This window comes from Rhipicephalus microplus, chromosome 2, assembly GCF_043290135.1.
Source record: "Rhipicephalus microplus isolate Deutch F79 chromosome 2, USDA_Rmic, whole genome shotgun sequence".
NCBI classification, from domain to species: Eukaryota; Metazoa; Arthropoda; class Arachnida; order Ixodida; family Ixodidae; genus Rhipicephalus; species Rhipicephalus microplus.
The window spans coordinates 279,642,777-279,664,750 of record NC_134701.1 but is presented as its reverse complement, the minus strand read 5'-3'; the positions used below and the strand labels follow the sequence as shown (position 1 = coordinate 279,664,750).

Sequence of the window (21,974 nt, the reverse complement as noted above, 5' to 3'; positions counted from 1 at the left end):
GGGTAGGGTTGCCGACTCAATGGGTGAACGGGACAGACAGTCAGCGTCCATATGTCACTTCCCTGACTTATGTACGACTGCCATATCGAACTCCTGCTGCCCGAGACTCCAATGCGCTAACCAGCCGGTAGGGTCTTTAAGATTTGTTAACCAACACAGTGAGTGGTGGTCGCTAATTACTTTGAAGGGGCGGCCATGTAAATACGGACGGAATTTTGTAACTGCCCATACCAAGGCGAGACATTTCTTCTCAGTCGTGGGCTTAATTAGCCTCAGCACATGTTAACGTTCTGCTTGCGGAAGTGATTACCCTTTCTGTGCCCTCTTGCTGCTGCACAAGCACAGCTTCCAGACCAACATTGCTAGCATCGGTGTGAAGCATCGTAGAAGCTCTCTCGTCGAAGTGGGCAAGGACTGGAGGTGTTTGTAGTCGCTGGCGAAGATCGTTAAAAGCAGCTTCCTCTTCGTTCTTCCACTCAAAGGTGACGTCTTCTCTCGTGAGGTGAGTTAACTGTGATGTTATGTCTGCGAAGTCCGCGATAGATCGTCGATAATATGCACAGAGGCCGAGAAAGCGTCTGACAGCTTTTTTATCGGTCGCAGCTCTTCGTCACAAAAGTGTAACTTCTCAGGCTTCAACGTCAGGCCCGCGGACTGTATGGCTCGTAAGACCACCTCAAGCCTTTCAAGGTACCCGTCAAACGTTGCGGAGAACACTAAGACGTCATCCATATATAGCAAGCAGGTTTTCCACTTCAACCCAGAAAGCACAGTATCCATGAGTCTTTGAAAGGTAGCAGGTGCTGAGCACAAACCGAATGGCAAGACCTTAAATTCATATAACCCATCTGGTGTTACAAAAGCGGTCTTCTCGCAGTCTTCCGAGTCCACCTCGATTTGCCAATATCCACTCCGCAAGTCTATTGAAGAGAAGTATCGAGCATGTTGAAGTCTGTCGAGAGAGTCGTCTATACGCGGTAGTGTATATGCGCCTTTCTTGGTCACCTTATTTAGCTTCCGGTAATCCACACAGAAGCGCAGGCTGCCGTCCTTTTTTTAAACGAGGACTACAGGTGACACCCAGGGGCTCCGCGAAGGCTGAATGAGGTTATCTTCAAGCATTCTGTCTGCCTGCTGTTGTATCGCTTTGCATTTTTTTGAAGCCACAGCACAAAGGTTCTGGTGAGTAGGTCTAGCCGTTTCCTCGGTAATTATTGGATGCTCGATTAGAGATGTGCGGCCAACTCTTGATGTTGTCAAAAAGAAGTCTTGGAATTCGGCCAGTAGCTCAAGGAGTCTGCGTTGGTCGTCTTTCGGCAAAGTAATGCTAACGTCCAGAACATGACGTTAAAAAACTACACAGGACTAAATAAGCAGTTATGTGAAAGTGCATTTACGTTCACACACACACACGCACACGCACATACATTCCGGCTGACGAGTGAGGTAGGTTTGCCCCCCCACTCGCAAAAGAGTTGGTACGCCACTGTCTCCTGTTAATGTTTTGAGTAGCCTTGACGAAGAACCATGGTCATTTTGATTTTAAAGCTCAACAAAGCCTCTGACCGCAGTGCACGCTGTGCAACAACAGACTGATGACGCGCACAATAAACATTGCACACGCCGTGACCACCGATAATCAGATCAGAGGTGGTTGTCATCCCACAGCATCGCACACGTACGCTTTGAAGGCTTTAAGTTCTGGCCGGCTTTAACCAGCTAATGTCAACAAGTACGTTATAGAGGTAAATCACGAAATATTGGTCATGAGTCTCATGACCACAATGAGGTTTTTCTTGCCGTTGGTCTATCTCGGACACCTCGGCTTTGCCTTTCATTGTACACCCAGAAAGTGGACATGCATGTATTTCCATTTGCAGTATACACAAACGGAAGACAACCATCAACAAAAAATTCTAGGATGTGCATAAGAAAAGAGTGCAATGCACAGATGCCAAGAGATAGATGGAGAATGCTTCTGCAATTGCAATAATTGCCGGGGCCATTCATGCCGAATTAAGCGAGCTTCGCACCACTGATCACACAATGCAGTGCTCATGTATCCACCTCATCGCTTTAGCATTATGTGTATGCACAAATTTAACGCATTTAGGCGTTACAGAACATACATTGGAGTGATTGCCTCGAACTCCAAGACATGCGATGCTGAACTCCGAGACATGCTTGCTTGTACCTCAATTGCGCTCGCGGCTTGCCGATATAACTGAAACATCTTTCGCGGTGTACTCGCAGTTCACTTCAATCAGCTTCCTATTTTTGTGAAGCTATTTTTGTGACACTGACAAAAGCAGCTTGCCAGATCCCTTATTTTCAGGAAACCACGTCTCAACACCAACAAAAGAGCCTATGCACATTCACTTGCAGATGGCTCTCTTTGCACTACCCAGTTATGCCCAGCGTGGCGCTGCCTGGTAAGTCTGACGTCTATTATTTGATATTGTTTCTGTTCTTGCCACTTACAGTGGTGACACATTAATTAAAGCACATTCTCACTTACTTCAGGTCTGACACTGTTTCGTACTTTTGTGTTGCTTTACTAGTGACTGCATTGTATACAGCTACATTATATGTTTGTTAAAGCCTTGGAACTGTGCAATGGGTCACCCTGTCCAGCGTCTTTTAGTGAGTCGTCCTCTACAACTCTTTTCTGACAGAACGCTACTCGTGCTGTGTGTTTGTGCTCTGCCACGACTCTTGCCATTGCACACTGCCACTGAGTGCTGATCGCAAAGTCGAATAAACACATTTAGATATGCAGCAAGTCAATCTCAATTGCCATAACAAAAATATCACAGAGAAATTGTGATGATTAGCAGGTGCAAATGAGACATGCCTGAACATACCTGAATAACTGAGACCGAGTAATCAACGAGGAGTTGTGTAACAGCTCGAGGAATGCACTTGACAGCCTCGGATGTCAAAAGAAGCTGAGCACCCGTTGTAAGAGCCAAAAAAATTTCTATGACACAGGGATCAAATGTCATGGGTGCTGCCTGAAATATTATGTCTTCTTTCGAGATGTTGAAGATGGACCTGTGACAAAGATAAAAATGACATGGGGGGGAGGGGGGGCAACCATGTTTCATCTCGTCTATGAAGCATCTGTTGACAAGAAACAATGAATGCCTAGCAACTCTACAATAATAAAAAAGACCAATATGAAATTTGAAACATAGCAGTACCATGATAAGTACAAACATCTCCTATCTCTGGTACCTCCTGCATTCACTTCAATACTTGCTCAGCATTACAGTTGTTATAATCTTGGATTTCAGGGCATCCTGGGTAAGTTTTAGTTATTTGGTGCTGCTTCACATTTATGCCTGAAAGACTATGCCTGTTGGACAAACAGAGAGAAACCTCTGCATATTTTCACTTAATGCTTAAGAAATTGATTAGTTATTCTTTGTGCACCAAATGCCTTGCAGTGCATCCAATACAACTATGTACAACTGATTAAAGTGAAAGGATGAAAGAATGGGCTTGCTGGTGGTGACACAAGATGAACCTTGTGATACACAAAAAAAAAGGCATGGACAAAAAAGTGATGACAGCTAAATGCGCTAACTGATTTTTGTTCTTTCAACTGAAGTCTACCTTCTCTTCTTGGGAAGACAACATTTCTTTCCAAAAACATGATGTATGTATCAGTTCTTCAATATGTAGCTCCCATTTTGAGCGACTTATTTCATGCAAAACAAAAAAAGGATCGAGACATTATATGCAAGCTCAGTGGTTCCAGTGCTGTAAACATTCTGATGTTGACGACTATTTGGTTGTAATGGTGGGCTCTAAGGAAGACTTCGACACTAGTTCAAATTAAGACTGGTATGGATCAGACTCTTGAAATGTTTACCGAGAGTTTAAATTCATCGCTAATCACACATGAAGCACCACAGAAAAGCTCCTCAAGGTTTCTTGACCAAAAGCTCAAGTTCACATTTGAGCAGATCTGCTGGCAGCAGACACCACACAGCAGCAAGCCTTTACTGCCTTTCTCAACAAGCCATTCTAAGCTTGTTAAACTAGAGATCACCAAACTTATCCTAAGAAATGCTTTAAGTAAATCTCATTTGCATGCAAGTGAGCCCAGCCTTCTTGCCCAAACAAATTGTTTGATCACAGCAAGCTAACCCCAGTGTGTCATCACTTCAGTAGCTGAGGGACTTTAAGGACAGTCAGACGGAACATGCAAAAAGCCTCAGGTGTTACCAGTGATCACATAAGCTAGAAAAACATCTTTCTTATCCGCTACAAACATGACATAATGCACCGTCTCAAGAAGGTAGCCAACAAGGCAAACATAAGATTGGCATTATCCACACCAACACCAGTGAATTAGGGAACAAACAGGGGTGAAGGATATCATAGTTGAAATTAAGAAGAGGAAATGGACATGGGCCGGGCATGTAGCGCGTACACAGGATAACCGCTGGTCATTAAGGGTAACTAACTGGATTCCCAGAGAAGGAAAGGGGGTTAGGGGGAGACAGAAGATTAGGTGGGCAGATGAGATTAAGAAATTTGCGGGTATAAATTGGCAGCAGCAAAGCACAGGACTGGGTTAACTGGCGAAACATGGGAGAGGCCTTTGTCCTGCAGTCGACATAGTAAGGCTGATGATGATGATGATGATGAACCACACCAAACAAACCTACAAAGCTTTGTATGGCAAGCTACAAATCAACCTGCTTTTCATGAGTCGCAAAACATAGAAACCCTTTTGTTTCGTGTTGAAAAAGTGCCTTGCATTTTTTCACACTATCATGCGGAAAGAAATACATCGAAAAAAGCGGCAGGTGCCTAAATAACAGCCTTGAGCATCTTAAATCAATCAATCAATCAATCAGTTTATTTGGCATTTGTTACAGCAAGATAATGAACAACAAAAAGCTGCTATCAAACAGCTTGACAAAGCTTCTTGCCCCAATTCCTGACAGCCATAGAAAACAACGTACTATCATTACAAACATCTCTTGTTCTACATTTCCACTAAACGTTTCTGGTCCTCATATATAGCAGAGTAGCAACAGAAGTAAAGATATATATCACAAGTAATACATGAAAATTATGATGCACAATGTTCGGTTGCACAAAACAGAAAATGTAAAATAGTGCATCACGAAAGTGGACATAATGAACAGTAATGACTGTGCACAGATTATTTCACACAAATGGGACAAATTTTTATACGCTGTATGGACTATTAAGCATTCATATATAAACATCATAACTGTGCTGATACAAAAAAGAAGCACTTGATAAAATCAACTTCGAGAAAACTGATAATTTAAGAACAAAACATGTAACTGAAAAACTGTTTTATAGCAACAGCATAACGCGCACTACTGCCCCGAAGACAAGTGCCCAAGTACATACCGCCTGATTGCATTTTGAGATGAATTTTCTATGCGAATGCCATTTCTTTCAAATTAATTGAAAAAGCATGGCACAGGGTATGACAGGCTGCTCATACCATATTTCGTGCACAAAAAGGCATGAGCCACTGGTTTCTTTCCCTTATGTTGTATGAAATAGCTTTGGGTATAGTCATATTGCATGACAACAGGAAACTGAAGTTGTTACTTCGGAAGTATCTTTTGGAATTTAAAACGAGGGTGAGATTATAGAAATTCGCAAATGGGCAGATCCCAAGGGTTGAAAATAGCTCTCCAGTATGGGTGTTATACAGATTATTTGCTACGAAGCGAACTGCTTTTTTCTTGAAGAATACTAAACCTATGTAAATTGACTTTTGTAGTGTCACCTTTGTTGGGGAGCACGCGCGGCCAGCCTCCCCTTCCCTTTTTATGGCAGCGCGAAAGCCTAGTTGCGGCAACCCCCACAGCCGGCACTGCGATTCTCCCTTTCCCAGCGCGCGAAACGAGTTTCCTTTTCCTCAGCGAGAAAAAATATTATTCTCGTCAGGGAGAGAGAAACTGGGTCAGTGGACAAAACTGGCGTGCGGACGGCCAGTTTTGTCCTCTCTGACACCGGCCAAGGTTACGAAGAAGGACGAGTACCCCCTTCTCTCCATTTTATCGCTAGTATCCAACCTAGGCGAGGCGATGTACTTCACTACGCTCGATGCTAGCCGTGGATATTTTCACGTTGAGATGGACGAGCGGGATAAAGAGAAGTCAGCTTTCACGTGCCACAGGGGACTTTTCCAATTCAGAAGAATGTTTTTCGGCTTGGTGGGCTCTCCCACTACGTATCAGAGGCTAATTGACCCTGTTTTAGGAGATGCAAAGTGGCAGCACGCACTCGCATATCTAGACGACATAGTGGTTTACTCGAAAACGTTCGAAGAGCACTTGCGCCACTTGAGAGATGTTCTAGAAAGGCTGAGGTCGGCAGGCATCACTCTGAACCCAAACAAAGCTCAGACAGTGGCGACCCGAATAACATTATTAGGATTTACACTTGACAAGGGTCGCGTTTTGCTGGATAAGGGTAAGCTTGAAGCGATAGTCAGCTATCCATCGCCGAGTAATATCGGTGAGCTCAGGCGCTTTCTAGGGATGGTGAAATTTTATCGCCAATTCATTCCAGACTGCGCGGCAGTGCAGGTGTTTTTGACGAAAGTCTTGAGGAGAGGCGAGCGTTGGGCTTGGAGCCAAGAGAAGGAGGCCGCATTGCGTCGCCTCATGAAGTTGCTGGCCAACACGGCTCAGCTGCAGCTACCTAATTTGAACAGGATGTTTGTGATTCACACAGATGCAAGCGACCTGGGCTTGGGAGCAATTCTGCTTCAGGAGCATGGAGGTTCCCTCCGACCGATTGCATACGCGAGCCACACGTTGACGCAGGCGGAGAGCAACTACTCGGCAACCGAGAAAGAGTGTCGGGTGATGGTTTTTGCTCTCCGTAAGTTTGACTTTTACATAGACGGAGTTGCGTTCGTGATTGAGACTGACCACATGGCACTTACGAGGTTGAGACGCTTGAATGAACTAAGTGGCCGCCTGGCACATTGGGCATTGCTGCTGCAGCGTCACGACTTTACCGTTCGCTACCGCAAGGGCAAGAACAATGCCGCGGCCAACGCACTGTCGCGTGCTCCAGTCTGACACGAGGCAAGACACGCGACTAATTTGGAACAAACTGAGAGCGAGACACTCGCGATAACCCAAACAGCGGAGCAAACGTTAGTTCAAGGTAAGAGCATGAACCACTTAGAGGCTGTCATTAGCGCAGAGATTGTTTTCAGCAGAAGGGAACTGTTAGAAGCTCAGCAGAAAGATCCATTTTGTCAAAAGGTGTTCGATGGGCTCTGGGAGCCGGGTGGTAGTGAGGCCATCGCGCACAAGGGGTCAGCTGGTATTGCTGTTGGTGCGGAGTGCTCGGCAACAGCTGGTAAAGCTGTGAGCGCACTGGATTCATATCTGCTCGATTCTGATGGCGTCCTGCTGAGGTACATTTCATCTGACGATGACACAAGTGAGTCAAAATCGCGATACCGCGCAAGTTGAGGGGAGCACTTCTTCGCTACTTTCATGACTCGTGCATTGCTGGGCTTGCGAGCGGCCCTAAGACTTAGGCTTCTGCGTCAGCCGTACATAGGGCAGACCCCCTACACCTCATACTAAGTGACAATACGTTAAATGCAGGGGAAAATAGGCTATTATAAATCATGAGTTTAACGCTCTGCGATAAAGTATAGCACAGTCTACGGAGCACCCCACAGGCTTTCGCTAAACGTGTGACGATATAATCAAAATGATCATTCCAAGGAAGGTTATTATTAAAAACAACTCCCAAGGTTTCGACGTTTGATGCAAGTTTTATGCAATTAGACTCAAGCTCTACTCTGAAATCTTTAAAATCACGTCATTCTGGTGGGGTGAAAAGGACCGGCTCTGTTTTTTAAGTATTCAGTTTTAGTGAGTTAATGGAGCGCCATTCGGCCAAGTGCTTTAGTGCAGTATTAGTGATGACCAAGAGAGTGTTTATGTCATTTTACCTCCCAAAAATGCTAGTGTCATCTGCATAAACTGTGAAGTTAGCACCATTATAAATGTTTGTTATGTCATCAATATAAATGTTGAATAGAATGGGCACCAGTATGCTACCTTGTGGTATTTCTTGAGTTATTTCTTTCACTGCAGAATGTTCCGACATAATGACAACGCATTGCTTTCTGTGCTTTAAATACATTATTAATAATGTAAGAGGAGTGCCACGAAATCCGTAATACTCTAGTTTTATAAATAATGTGCAGTGATTCAAATGGTTGAAGGCCTTAGAATAGTCAACAAAGATACTCAACAGAAATTGTTTATTTTCAAAACTCTTCGAGATTGCCTCCTTTTTTTTTAGTAGGGCTAGCTCTGTGGAAATTTCTTCATGAAAACCATATTGTTGCACCGTTATGATCAAGTGTTTATCACAGAAAGCTGTAATTCTCTTGCAAACAATTTGTTCTAATCCTTTTGATATAACAGGAAGAATGGACACTGGTCGATAACTCGAGAATACACTTTTGTCACCAGATTTGAAAATAACGCTAACTTTTGCACATTGCATTTTCTGAGGAAAGGTTCCAGTAGATATTGAAAGGTTAAAAATGTGAGTAGGTGCAGGTGATAAGATGTCAGCCACTAACTTTATCAGTCTTATCTGTAACCCATTTATGTTACATGCCTTGCTGTTTTTTAAGGACATAAAACTTTGAAAGACTTCGCCTGCAGTTGTGGGTGGAAAAAAAGCCGTATGAGCATTACGCGGACGTAGAAATTCTGTTGCGGCAATATTAAAATTGCTTTTTTCTAAACTTGTAAGGTAACCATTAAACTTATCTGCAAGCTCTACTCCTCTTAGGGTCCTTTCATTATGTATTAGCAGAAGCTGATCATTCTGGTTATTGTTGTGGTTAGCTGAAGCTCATCATTCTGGTGGTTGTTGCGGTTTAACTGGCTGATTTCGGGCTAAAGTAAGTCGCTTCAACTGCCTATTTGACTGGAAAAGTTTCATAGTAAACTTTCTGAGAATGTCTTAAGAACTTAGTTACCTGGTTGCAATACTTCTTTAATGCCGTAAACTTACTTGGGTCCCTTGTTTTGACAAAGCATTAATATAGCGAGAAAAGTTGCAAACCTAAGGTTTGCGACTTTTCGCACATTTTGGCAAAATTTTAAATTTGAAACACTCCTCATAAACACCTTTTAAAATGTGTAACAATGTGGTATATTCTCTATCAGGGTCAGTACACTAAAACACGGTTGTCCAATCTACATTTACAATTTCATTAAGGAACATGCTTAGCGTTTTAAAATTTATTTCCTGGACAACAAAAGTCTTAGAGTGACGAGCACCCCCAGAAGCTGCATTCAATGGACAGAACATATAGATTGGCAAATGATCACCCATGTCCGCTACAATACTACCTGCTTTCGTGTCTTCATTAGTAAAGTTTGTTATGAAAAGGTCAAGGAGGCTATCGATAGTGTTGCTAAGGCACGTAGGTGTTCTTATCACATTTATACAATGATATGACTGAAGAAAAGTTGCAGATCACACACATGTTTGTTATTTTGCAAAAGGTTAATGTTGAAGTTACCACATATTGCGAGGTATAGGTCGTTTAGGCAGATGAAACTTAGCAACCTGTCGAGGAAAAGAAACCATGCGTCGGTATTTTCATTTGGTGGACAGTACAAAACAGCGAAAAGATATTTTCTACATTGCAGGCTTTAAAACTTCGTAGTCTAGAGTTATAAGAGAGAATTCTGGTAGCATCGTGCACAACAGTTCACTTGCTACCAGCTGTAGCACGCCTCCGTCACGACGTGTTGCCCTGTTTAAGAAGAAAAATTGACATCCGGGAACGCAAAGAATGTCGTCGCCATATTTATACCAAGTTTCTGATAACATTATTACATCAAACTTAAAACTAAATGCATCAAAAAACAAAGTCAACTGATCGAATTTATTTCTTGCAGACTGCGCATTGCAATGTAACAATTTCAGGTAGTTGCCATGAATTGCAACATCCAGTTTATGAAGCATAGTTATCACAAAAAGCAAATGGTACGCAGAAAGCACCCCCCACAAGAGTGTGATTAGCTAGTAGATGTTTGATCGAACATCTTTTCTAGGTCAGATTCACATGCAATCCGCACAATGGGTGATGTTCCCATTTGCCGCGCGAAAACTTTGCCACCCTTAGCCCACGCAAAGTGCCAGTTCAGTTCCCATTTTTCCGCTATGGTTATACCGAGCAGTTTCTTCAGTCGCGGGCAAAGGTGCTCATTAACATACACAGGTTGCGTTTTCGTGTAGCCAATGTCCAATGTAGTGAACCTACTTTTTCTTGCCCTTTCGACGAGAGCCAAAAATGATTGACAAAAAACTTTGGGAGGGGTTTTTTCGGGAGGTGACGGACCAACACGGTACTGCAGCGTACTGTGGGTGAACAAACTTCAGCTGTAACTACCCCATAAGCACGCGAACGCATATAGGCGGGTGTTCATATAGTGTAGTCTCATGTCTGTGAATATATATATATATATATATATATATATATATATATATATATATATATATATATATATATATATATAGATGAAATAGATGATCAGAGTTTCTTCCGGCTACCGTAAAAAAAGTTATAAACTGCGAGAATAGTGCAGTATAGGAAACAAAACAATAAAATATTTATTTAATCCTAACAGTTTCGGCTGGTGGACCAGCCTTCTTCGGAGGATGTAAGTGAAATGATACAAGTTCCCGTAGCAGAGGGTCACCCTCACAGTTTAAAGACCCTCCAAAAAAAAGAGACAAATGGGCGAACGAGGTAGCAACAGACAACAAGAAGCAGAAGAAGGAGAGGAACTAGAAAGGAGCGACGGAGAGCCGCCGGAAACGAGCGGGTAATTCTGGCATTGTTACTGGGATGGTGGTGTATTTTTGTCTCTGCCTGTTCCCTGTACACGTCTGGCTAGCCTAAGTGCGTATTTTTCCACGGGGAGCTTCTTGTATCAGCGCAGCATAAATTCACCTAACGGAAAAAGTGCTTGCATTCTAAAACAAAGCTCAGTGCCATGGCTACGCATGTGTCAATTTATAGCATTTTAACAGTCAATCAGCTCCTGCACATTACTTATCTTTGCATTTGATCCTGCTTTGCTGGTTTAGCCAGGACTCTTAGCGCGTGCACGGACTGATCAATGTATATGTTGCGCCTTTGTTTAATGAGCATTCTCCTAAAATCAAGTGCTTCGTCCTGTTGTCACTTTCTTAGTCCATGTCTTTTTTTGAGCTACACAAGTTACACCGTGATAGATGATAAGTTTGCAATTGATGAAGTGAAACAAAACCCTGAAGGAATATTTCAGTGGGAGCAACTTGACATGTCTAAATGCAAAGGATATTGCAAGCAGGCATGTATCAAGCAGTCATTAGCAAAAAAAAAAAAAAAGAAGGAATAGAAAAATTCTTATTTGATTCTCGTTCTTTTAAGTGCCTTTTGATTACTGCTTCTTCATCACATTTGACATGTGCAAGCTCACTGGAGTTGGGCGTGCTAACAACAGCATCCAACTGCATAAGAGAATTTCGGTCGCGATTTACCCAGCATAATTATGACAAGTCTGTTTAAGGATGACCGTGCAGCAGGAAAAAGCTTCTACCAAGTCCAGTCATACTTTACTCAAGCACTCATATATACACACGTTTGTGAAGGTACTGAAAAGTCTATTTCCTAAAATCTTAAACCAATTGTCACCAACCCAGCTCATAAAGATTTTCCTACCAGCGAAAGGTATACAGCTTTCCTGTAAAATACCTACACAAATACCTTAAACAAGCCTCAATTGCTCATACTAAGTAGAAACCTGATTGTGGCTGCTAAGCCTTTTGAATGAAATATAAAAATTTCTGACAGAGCATAAATCTGTTTTTGCTTTCAAGTTCAGTCTGAAAGCCATCCAGCGAGTTAAGTGCAGTGCGACATGACAAAGAACACTGTCAGGGACACCAAAGTGTTGAAACAGGTGCCCATGAACATGGACTCGAATAATTATAGATAATAGGAAAAAATAATGCTCACAGTAGCTAAGTTAGAAAAATATTTGTCTTGCATATACATGAAAGAAGGCCCTGATAGTAAGCACATAATTACCGTAAGTGTCGGACATTCATCAGGGCACACTCATGTGGAACTCTGACCACCTTTTGGTCCCCTGTTGTTCCAGATGTGAACATGATGTATGCCATCAGCGGCTCAAACAATGCTGATTGGTCAGACTGTTTTCCTGCATTGCTACGATGACTTGCAAATACAAATTTGCTTTCCCATAAAGCATCAAGTTCCGACCACTCATCGTTTGTTGCAAGACGGTGCTGGAAAAGAAAAAGAAAAGCTTTTTATAACAATAACGAACCACGATGACCCTTATTCAGTAATATAAAAGAGGGTAAAAAGCATGCAGAAATCAAATGACACATTATCAAGGTAAATGTACACTAATTAGCAAATGTATATGAACTACAAAATTGCCTAATAAAAGTATTTGAGCGGTGGATGCACAAATTGAAATAAACAAATGCACGGGAAGTCAATTTACATCAGACGAGAACATACACATCGTCAGAATGAAGGTAACTCAGCCTCACAACTATATTCAAAGACTGGCTAGAATGCGCTTCAATTTTTTTACAATTGACAAAAGTGCGATTTGGGGCAACACATAGCAGCATTCACTTTACAGAGTTTCTTCATCACAGACTCTAGCAGGCTAGGGTGCATCTGTGTGACCCACACGTGCTGTGTGTACAACGGCACTATGCACAGCCACTTCAAATTATTCACGCGCCTAGTTAAGAAAGGCGAGAAGATTGCATACCATACCTGATCATACAATGATTTTTCTGCTACTAAATAAACTCGAGTTTTCGTATCCACAAGTGCTTTAATGCACTTTTCAGGGCAGTTGGTCCTCGGGAAAGTGAAAGCACAGGAAGCCTTCAGTACCCTGTTGGAGAGAAAAAAGGGAAGTAAGGGCAGTTGTCACTCGCAACGAGGTTTTTAGGGAGCATCGGGGGCGCACAGGTCTCGACGCAATCGTCGAGCCACTTAAACGCTACGTGCAATTCTGCCGCTCGTGCGATAACAACCAAGTAACTCTGACGAACTTTCTGCAAGTTTCACAACGAACGCGGGGTTTTCGTTGCAATGCAAGTTGTGAACAGTGTTTTGATTATAATCTGGTACTGAGCGAGCTACCGCAGTTTACCGGCATTCAGCCCTGGCCAAGGAAAACTGTCGACACTACACACATACCCTAGAAGGAGATCCAAGGTGTTCGTAGAAGCCTCGCACAAACATGCTACGGTAGCCCGGGACACACCGTGACTGTTGATTAATGCAGAAAGCTCATCTGAGCGTCGCGACAGCTCAGAGTACGTCAGAAGTGTCTTATTGCTGCCGTCATCGTACACAACAGCAGTCCTCGTTGGATACTGTTCAACGGTTGCATTGAAACAATCGTGCAATGTCGACATGCCCCGAGCCACAGAGGTAGGTTCACTTTTTTGAGTCATTTGCAGGCGCTAAGTAGGCATTCTGCTTCAAAAAACCTTCGCGATCCTCCAGTGTGCCATAGGAAAGAGGAACCAAGCGGTCTGTTGCGTAAAAGGTTGTGCATTACAATTTGTGTTCGCCTGTGCCAGCCGCGTCAACATTGGTCATGAGCATGTGCGACGCGTTTGAGGTCACGTGACCAAAACAAACGAATGCGAAAGTACTATGATGATGATAATTAAAAGGCGGTTCAGTCAACGCTGCAGTGTAATGGTAGTGTATATGTGTTCTGTGCACCTACCACTTGTAGTACACTGCGGTCAACGCCTTCTTTTTTTCAAACGCTTTAATGAAAATGCAGGGGTTTCGACTGTATGTCTTTTGAGCCATAATGTTTGTCATAAACCTTTACAAAGAAAGAAAATGACGCGATGTACCAATACCATTCGTAGCTAGCATGCGGCACTGTTTAGGATCAGGGCGTGCCAGGGGCTCACTTTCTGGGTTAAGTGGGAAGCGCTTCCACCGGGCTGCAGAAATTACGCCTTCTTCATCTTCTATAACCATTATCATCCCCACCACCCGTGCGCACGCCCATGGGCATCGCCTTTTATCACAAAGGAAGGTGCTTTTTATACATTTCTTTCTCCATGCTTTTATATATATATCATAGCCTCCTATATACTTCTGTGCCTGCTCAATTTTCAAACTTCTGTCGCACCGTCGCGTCTAGTTCACGCTCAGCCGACAGAGGGCGCCTGCAGCCCTGGAAAGATAAATTTGAGAAGCGATTGAGAGAAATGGGGCAGAAGCGTTGGGCTAGGAAGGTATTCAGCTACTTGTACATGAAGGATATCGATACGAAATGGAAGAAGCGAACCAGAAAATTGACTGGTAAATACTTGGAAAACAGCAGGGGGCCAAACCAAAAAGAAGTATCGGTTGTAAATACTTGGAAAACAGCAGGGGGCCAAACCAAAAAGAATTATCGGTTAAGAAGGTGAAGGAAGCTGAGACCGATATGTGGAGAATTGGCATGATTAAGAAGTCTGCACTAGAGATCTATCGAACTTTTAAGCAGGAAATTGCCAAGGAAAGGATCTATGATAATACTTGGGGTAGTTCTTTACTATTTGAGGCCTGGACGGGAGTATTGCGAACAAAGACATATCGGGCCAAATACGAAGGGGTAGACACGGTATGCAGTGCGTGTGGAGAGGAAGAAGAAACTGCCAAACACTTGATAACGTTCTGTAAAGGGCTTCACCTTGTAGTTCAGGCTGATGGCGCAGAGTTTTTCAAAGCACAGGGAAGGCAAAATTGACTTTAAGCGGGTAGAATGAACTAGAAGGAGGTTATCTGATTGGTGGCTAAAGTCACGGCACGAGTGAAAATTAAACCTTTCACTGCAAAGTAAAAATCCTCAACCTCACTATTTAAGGAAAAAAAATCAATATAGTTTTTAATTCATTAAGTATTACGGCTTAGTGGCGCTAGCCACCGCCCGATTTAAAGGGTACAGCCATATCCATCTATCCATCCATCCATCCAGTGGCATGAGGAAGTTAAGAAAACCATAGCAAAACGTCAGGAAGCCTCTAGCGAACACAGACATGCTAAGCAGCGAGGTGAACCGATAGATGATGTTGAAAGAAAATGGGACATCTTTCTTAGGTCTAGAAGGGAAGCATCCCTCCTGATCAATGAAAAGACGAGAAGAAAGGGTTCTCAGCGGCTGGCAGAAGTACATAAAAAGGACAGAAAGGCAGCTGCGAAATTTTGGAACCATCTGAACTCCCTGAGAAATGAAACAAGCCAAGAGCAGATGCTTATAACTACAGCTCACGGTGGTAGGCTAGAAGGGGACGAAGCTATTGAATATTTAAGAACAAGGGTGACAGAAAAATTTGAACAAAAGAGTGCCTTATGCACCACAATAGACAAGGATGGATCAAGTGGCACACTGGCTTCATTTTCACAATGAGAGAGGGAAAGGGCTGAGAAGAGGGTTCCAAGTAGTACATCAACAGGCCCAGATGGCATTCCAATTATGCTGATAAAGACATTGGGTCTGAAGTCTGCACAGATTTCGGACCCAATGAAAGGCAGTAAGCATAACTATAATCGATGGTGAAGTTCCCTATGGATGAAAGCTTAGCAGGATGAGTATGATCTATAAAGGAAAGGGGGACAAAGCTCACATAAACAACTACCGTCCTATAACAGTATCAGTGGTCTCAGACTGGCGATGCAGATTATGAAGGAAAGACTGCAGGCATGGATAGAGGAAGAGGGGGTGCTGGGGGAACTGCGGAATGGGTTTCGGAAACACAGAAGGTTGTAAGACAATATGTTCTCACTGACGCAGTGCATCGAAATAGCAGAAAAGGAACTCAGCCCCCTGTGGCTAGCATTTTTGGATATGAAGGGAGCGTACGATAGCGTGGTTCAAGAGGACTTGTGGGGAATACTGGACACACTAGGTGTGGAAGATGGAGTCACTAATCTTTTACAAGAAATCTATAAAAGTAACAAGGTAGTTATAAAGTGAGAAAAACAGGTATCCAAGCCCACAGAGGTGAAACGGGGGCTTAGGCAGGGGTGTCCTTTGTCATCCTTGTTATTCATGACGTACCTACAAGTATTAGAGGCCAAATTAGAGGGAAGTGGACTTGGCTTCAACCTCTCTTTTGTCAAACAAGGAAAACTTATTGATCAGGCACTATAAGCATTAATGTACGCAGATGATATAGTGCTAATGGCCAACAACAAGAAAGATTTGCAGAGATTGATGGACATCTGTGGTAAAGAGGGAGATCATGATTTTTAATGATAATGACGGTTGTGAGCTTAGGATACAGGAAGTCAAGCTAGAGATAACAGATAAATACAAATATATGGGCGTATGGATAAGCAATGGGACCGAGTACCTAAGGGAACACGAAATATACGTGACAACTAAAGGTAACAGGAATGCAGCAGTGATTAAAAATAGGGCACTGTGGAATTGCAATAGGTGAGATGTTGTGAGAGGAATATGGAAATGGGTCATGGTTCCTGGGCTGACGTTCGGCAATGTGGTCTTGTGCATGAGATCAGAAGTTCAAGCAAGATTAGAAATTAAGCAACGTGGAATAGGTAGGCTTGCTTTAGGAGCTCACGGGAATACACCAAATCAGGGAGTACAAGGTGACATGGGATGGACATCATTTGAGGGTAGGGAAGCTAGCAGCAAGATAAAACTTGAGAAGCAATTGAGAGAAATGGGGAAGGAGCGTTGGGCTAGGAAGGTTGTCAGCTACTTGTACATGAAGAATGTCTATACAAAATGGAGGAAGCGAACCAGAAAATTGACTGGTAAATACTTCAAAAACAGCAGGGGGCTAAACCAAAAAGAACTACGGGTTAAGAAGAAAGTGATGGAAATGGAGACTGACATGTGGAGAATTGGCAGGATTAAGAAGTCCGCACTAGAGATCTATCGAACTTTCAAGCAGGAAATTGCCAAGGAAAGACTCTATGATAATACTAGGGGTAGTTTTTTACTGTTTGAGGCCAGGACGGGGGTATTGCGAACCAAGACATATCGAGCCAAATACGAAGGGGTAGACACAGTATGCAGTGCATGTGGAGAGGAGGAGGAAACTGCCGAACACTTGATGATATTCAGTAAAGGGCTTCACCCTACAGTTCAGGGTGATGGCGCAGTTTTTTTTTCAAAGCACTGGGGTTTAGAGACAGGGAGGGCTAAATAGACTTTAAGCGGGTAGACTTAACTAGAAGGAGGTTATCTGATTGGTGGCTAAAGTCAAGGCACGAGTGAAAATTAAACCCTTCACTGCATAGTACCAGCCCTATACTTCACTATTTCAAGGGAAAAAAAAAGATAAATCTAGTTGGTGGTTCACTAAGTATTACAGCTAGGTAGTGTTAGCCGCCGCCCGATCTAAAAGGTACAGCCACATCAATCCATCCATCCATCCAGTGCATACGACGTGTAGTCTTGTTGCTCACATTACGAGCATCGCAAAAAGCATAAATTTCCTCGACATAAGAGCAAGAACGCACCATTTTAATAGTCTTAGACAACCTTTCTATCACTAGTATGAAGGACTATAAATACCTTATTAAGGTAAACATAAGTGTATGAATGTGAACTGTGTATCTCGTTTTCTATGTGCGCGCTGTCCTGTATTCACGCCGATACTTGTCTGCAAAAATATTTAAGTCCCAGTACCACATGGTTTCATAGTCGAATCCAGCACACCTGTAGCTGCCTGGCCTCTTGAAAAGAAAGCGATACATGAGCAACACTCGATCCCAAGTTTAGCGACATTATGTTAATTGCAAAGCACGAAGCTGCAGGTTGGATTCGTGGCCACTTAGTAGCACTTTGATGAACTTCAAATGCAAATACGCTTCGTAATCTTGCACGCCGGCAGGTTTCCTGCCGGTACGCAATATCGATAGCCATGGTTGAAGAATTGCATTTGATCAAGGCTAATCTGGAGCCTTATATTACGACATACCTCACACAATACGATTTTAAAGTGAAAACCCAGAAGTAACACTTGTTGCCGTGTTCTTAGCATTAATGTTTATTTTGTGGGCATTCTGGAGATTCATACAGCAATTAAAAATAGTGAGTCAAGCAGCTGCCACAACACAATTTATAGTTTCAGAACTTTCCTTGACAACAGCTTGTAGTGAAGTGCCTTCCTAACGTCATGCTTGTCCGTCACACCCAGGGTATAGTTGGTGAACACAGGCTTGCAAAATTTCATGCAAACAAGCTCCAGAAATTGCATAAAGCGCTCAGCACAAAAATGCTTAGCCCTTTGTTTCTCATGTATACAGCTGTGCAAACAGAATATTTTTGGCTTATATGCGACAAGAGCACTTGCGAAAGAGGAAGTAAGCAGAAAATTAGAAATTCATAGCTTTATTTATAGAACAAAATGAGTGTCCACATATGTGGACACCAGGCACACCGGTTACACTAGGCGAAACCGTTCGAAGCAGTTCGTGGGTCCATCTACCTCAATGCATAAGTATACTTGGCACTTTTTGCATTGCATACGTGTCTTCCGTTTACATTCTGGCATTTTGCAACGTTGGGCATTTGGTTGAGAAATTTTTACAGGCATATGATTGACACCGTCATACCTCACTGCGCCAGGAATATCGGATGCCCTGTTGGAGAGCCTGGTAGACCCGAATTCTCTCTGCTCTTTCGCATTTTATGTGGCTTGCTCTGCCTTCATCAAACCTAATGCGATTTGGAGCTTGTAGTGAGCGAGCTGCATAGATGATCCTTTAGTGGCCCGATACAGCAGCCAGCTGTTCACTATGGCTAGATCCAGTAGGTGGAATACGACTCTCTTATACCACTTCTTGGTCTTGAGGTCGTTCCTGTAGAACGCAAGCAGCTGGTCTGCCCTATCTACGCCGCCCATACTTTGATTGTACACTCTCACAAGGCTGGGTCTCTGGAATTCAACAAATGATTTGTTCTTACAGTCATATCTGCGGCAGGACCCCACAGGGTTCACGCTGTGCTTATTTGAACCAATGGTTACGGTTCGATTGTCGTACCACTGACAGATCACAAGGCCATCTTCTTTTTCACGTCGAAAATCAAATGAGCCACGGCCGTTGCCTTTTAGCTCTTTATCATTTTGCAGTGGACAACGGCCAATCCTCCCGCTTCTGAGCGTTGAAGTGCAGCCCAACCCACGCAGCTTCTTTTCAGCGAGCAGCTCGGCCGATGCGAAAAAGTTGTCGCAGAACACTTCTTTTCCTGCGCAGCCCTCTGTCAAACGGACAACTATCTTTCCACTTTCTCCGATTGTATTCTGAAGTCCTGTCGGCCCAGAAACAAGGTTGTCGCCGTACAACTCAAATTTGTACACATAGCCTCATCTACCAGCGAGTGTCCACACTTTATAGCCCCATTTCTTTGGCTTTTTCATCATATAGACTTTCAGGCTGTGTCTACCTTTGAAAGGTATAATAATTTCATCCACTGCGAGACATGGTTTTATCTCAGCGGCATTCAAGAAGTTTTTGTTGAGGCGCTGCAAAACAGGCCGCACTCTGTAGAGGCGATCATATCCATCTTGTCCTTTCTTTTTCTCATCGTTGTTTGCGGCGTGAAAGAGTAAAATAATTTCATTGAACCGGTTTTGGGGCATGCAATCTGCAACGTGTGCCTGACGCAGCAGTCGCGACCAATACATGCGCCTGAATGGTAGACACACAACTGACATGTAGAGAATAATCCCAAGAAATTTTCTAACTTCGTCAATCCTGATTGGTTTCACTTTATTCTTGTGGTTCTGAACTCGGAAGCGATTTGTTTCGAACGTCAGGTGTTCCACCAAATCCTCATCGACGAGCTTCGAGAACATGTGGAGTGGCGTTTTCGCTTCATCAGGAGTAACCAGCGGGACAAGTTCGCTCTCCGGGAAGCCTTCATTCACAGGGACATCTTTCTTCACCCAATGCCAAATCTTTTTTTCCTTATTTTTTACTGTGGACGATTGTTCCACTTCCAAGTCTTCGTCATCTGACGAGTCTTCTATGTACTTGTCGATGGGACCTTTGCTTGACGGCTCTGCCTCAATGCGTTCGTCATCCAAGCTGTCCATATCGGAACATTCACTTCCGCTAGGCCACTCAAAAAGTATGGCCTGTATATCTTCGTCACTTAGTCCCCGTCTGAAACGAAGTAAATAAAGTCTAAACGCAAGTTTCACGACATGTATTTTACCACATAACAGAGAAATGTTTGTCCACAGCCGCGCGGCAGCAACGCGGGCCTTACTACCATGAGGAATTTCACATGCACTTCGCTGAACTCTCTAGGCCTGACGTCCACATACGTGGACGCCGCCACAACACCGCCCGTTAAAACAACCTTAGGAGCTCGCATTGCGACAAAACTTGCACAAAAACAAGATATGCCCTTTATTTTTTAGAATACGACCAAATAACAAAGAAATTCTTAGGAATTAAGGGTGAACTTTAAAAAAAAGGCAGGCACCTACCTCGAGGAGCGACTTGTGGAGGACGCCATGTTCCTGTGCCTGTTTGACAGCGTTCCATGAAAGCTATTGCCATCTGGTGGTGTTTTTATGAAACATCAAAGCAGCGCCAATATTTGAACTCAGTTTTATGGCAAAGCGCTCGCTAGAATGGACACACTTAGCTCTTGTGTTTTGTCCACATATGTGGACGTTGGGATACAAAGGGTTAAAAACATCATTTTTTGCCATAGCACAAACAGCATTGCTGACTGTTTGTTGGAGAGGTCTTGGCATTGCTCTGCGCTTGCTCAAGATGAACTCAGTGTACTTCTTTAAAGCATAGAAAACATAAACAAGCTCACTTGAGGCGTACAGTAGCCCACCTCTATCTTGGTGCCTAATCACACTGTCAATAGGGGCTGAGGATGCCGGCTTTGTCGCAACTGAAATGCCGGAGTAACAAGCAATCTTTTCTTGTATGACACGGGCCACGAAGCCACCCACCATAGCAAGTGCTGCTTTGTCCACAGTCAGAAGCAAGCTTGCAGGACTTCTCAGGAGGTCTTCAAGAAGATTCCTAGCTTCAACTGCAAACTGACCTGCTTGCACTTCTTTATTTACAACTTTATGCAGCACATCTGAGCCATGGCTTGATGAATCCACTCTGTTACTGGTCTTTGAAGCAGTAATTATACTAGTTTTTAAGGCCTTTTCAACACCAGACAAAACAGAGCGAATGTCAGTTTGTTCATTACTGCCTGCTGACCTTCTCAACCATCCAAAAAAAGGATTCAATTTGGTCAGAAGAGAATTTTCTTATCAGCACAAACTTGAAAGAGACTACATGTAGTAAGTATCTGGTGCATTCAACATTTCACCTTGTTGTCAGCATAAGTGCATGATATGTTTCCTTAGTGAGGAATTGCTTTGGTTTGCAGTCACGTCTCAGGTCCTCAAGGTATTCCAGGAAAGATGACGTGAGCCACACACAACGCTCATCAGAAGCAGACTCGTACTGCTTGCAGTCTGGCATGTTCTTGTGTATGTGTTGCACACGATTACGTCCATCACGACGAACCATCGATGAATTGTTTCCATGAACTTATGGCTGGGCCTGCTTCAAAGGTGATGTCAGACGTGTGTCTTGCTTGCTCCTGCAACTGCTTCAATGCTGCTGTAACTTCAGCACAGAAAACTTGAACAGCTCTGTGGACATTCATTGCTTCAATATTCGATGGAAATGCATGCTTCCTCGTCAGGAATCGCACAGGTTTGATTACGCTCTCGTGCTGCATCTTGTACAGGCTTTTCAGATGAGAGGGTGTAACGTTACCGTTTTTTCCCATATCTCGGGCCAGAAACTGTGACCTGATATTCTTTATCAGATGACACTGATCGAA

At 43.3% G+C, this 21,974-nt stretch overlaps 1 protein-coding gene across 5 annotated transcripts in view; it reads right to left on the bottom strand.

The window, feature by feature from the left end:
• The window catches only part of LOC119179555 (Aminoadipate-semialdehyde dehydrogenase), a 75,094-nt gene that overhangs the window by 30,147 nt on the left and 22,973 nt on the right, over nt 1–21,974 (bottom strand). For 2 of the 5 annotated variants that reach the window (XM_075882101.1, XM_075882100.1), the window contains exons 4-6: nt 12,875–12,998; nt 12,146–12,366; nt 2,865–3,054 (exon numbers count right to left, since the gene is read on the bottom strand). In XM_075882101.1, the coding sequence (XP_075738216.1) occupies nt 2,865–3,054; nt 12,146–12,366; nt 12,875–12,998 (535 nt within the window). Of the gene's footprint in view, nt 1–2,864; nt 3,055–12,145; nt 12,367–12,874; nt 12,999–13,306; nt 13,917–13,989; nt 14,170–21,974 lie in introns of those variants that run through there. The other 3 variants (XM_037430677.2, XM_037430669.2, XM_037430661.2) reach the window with 3 other exon arrangements.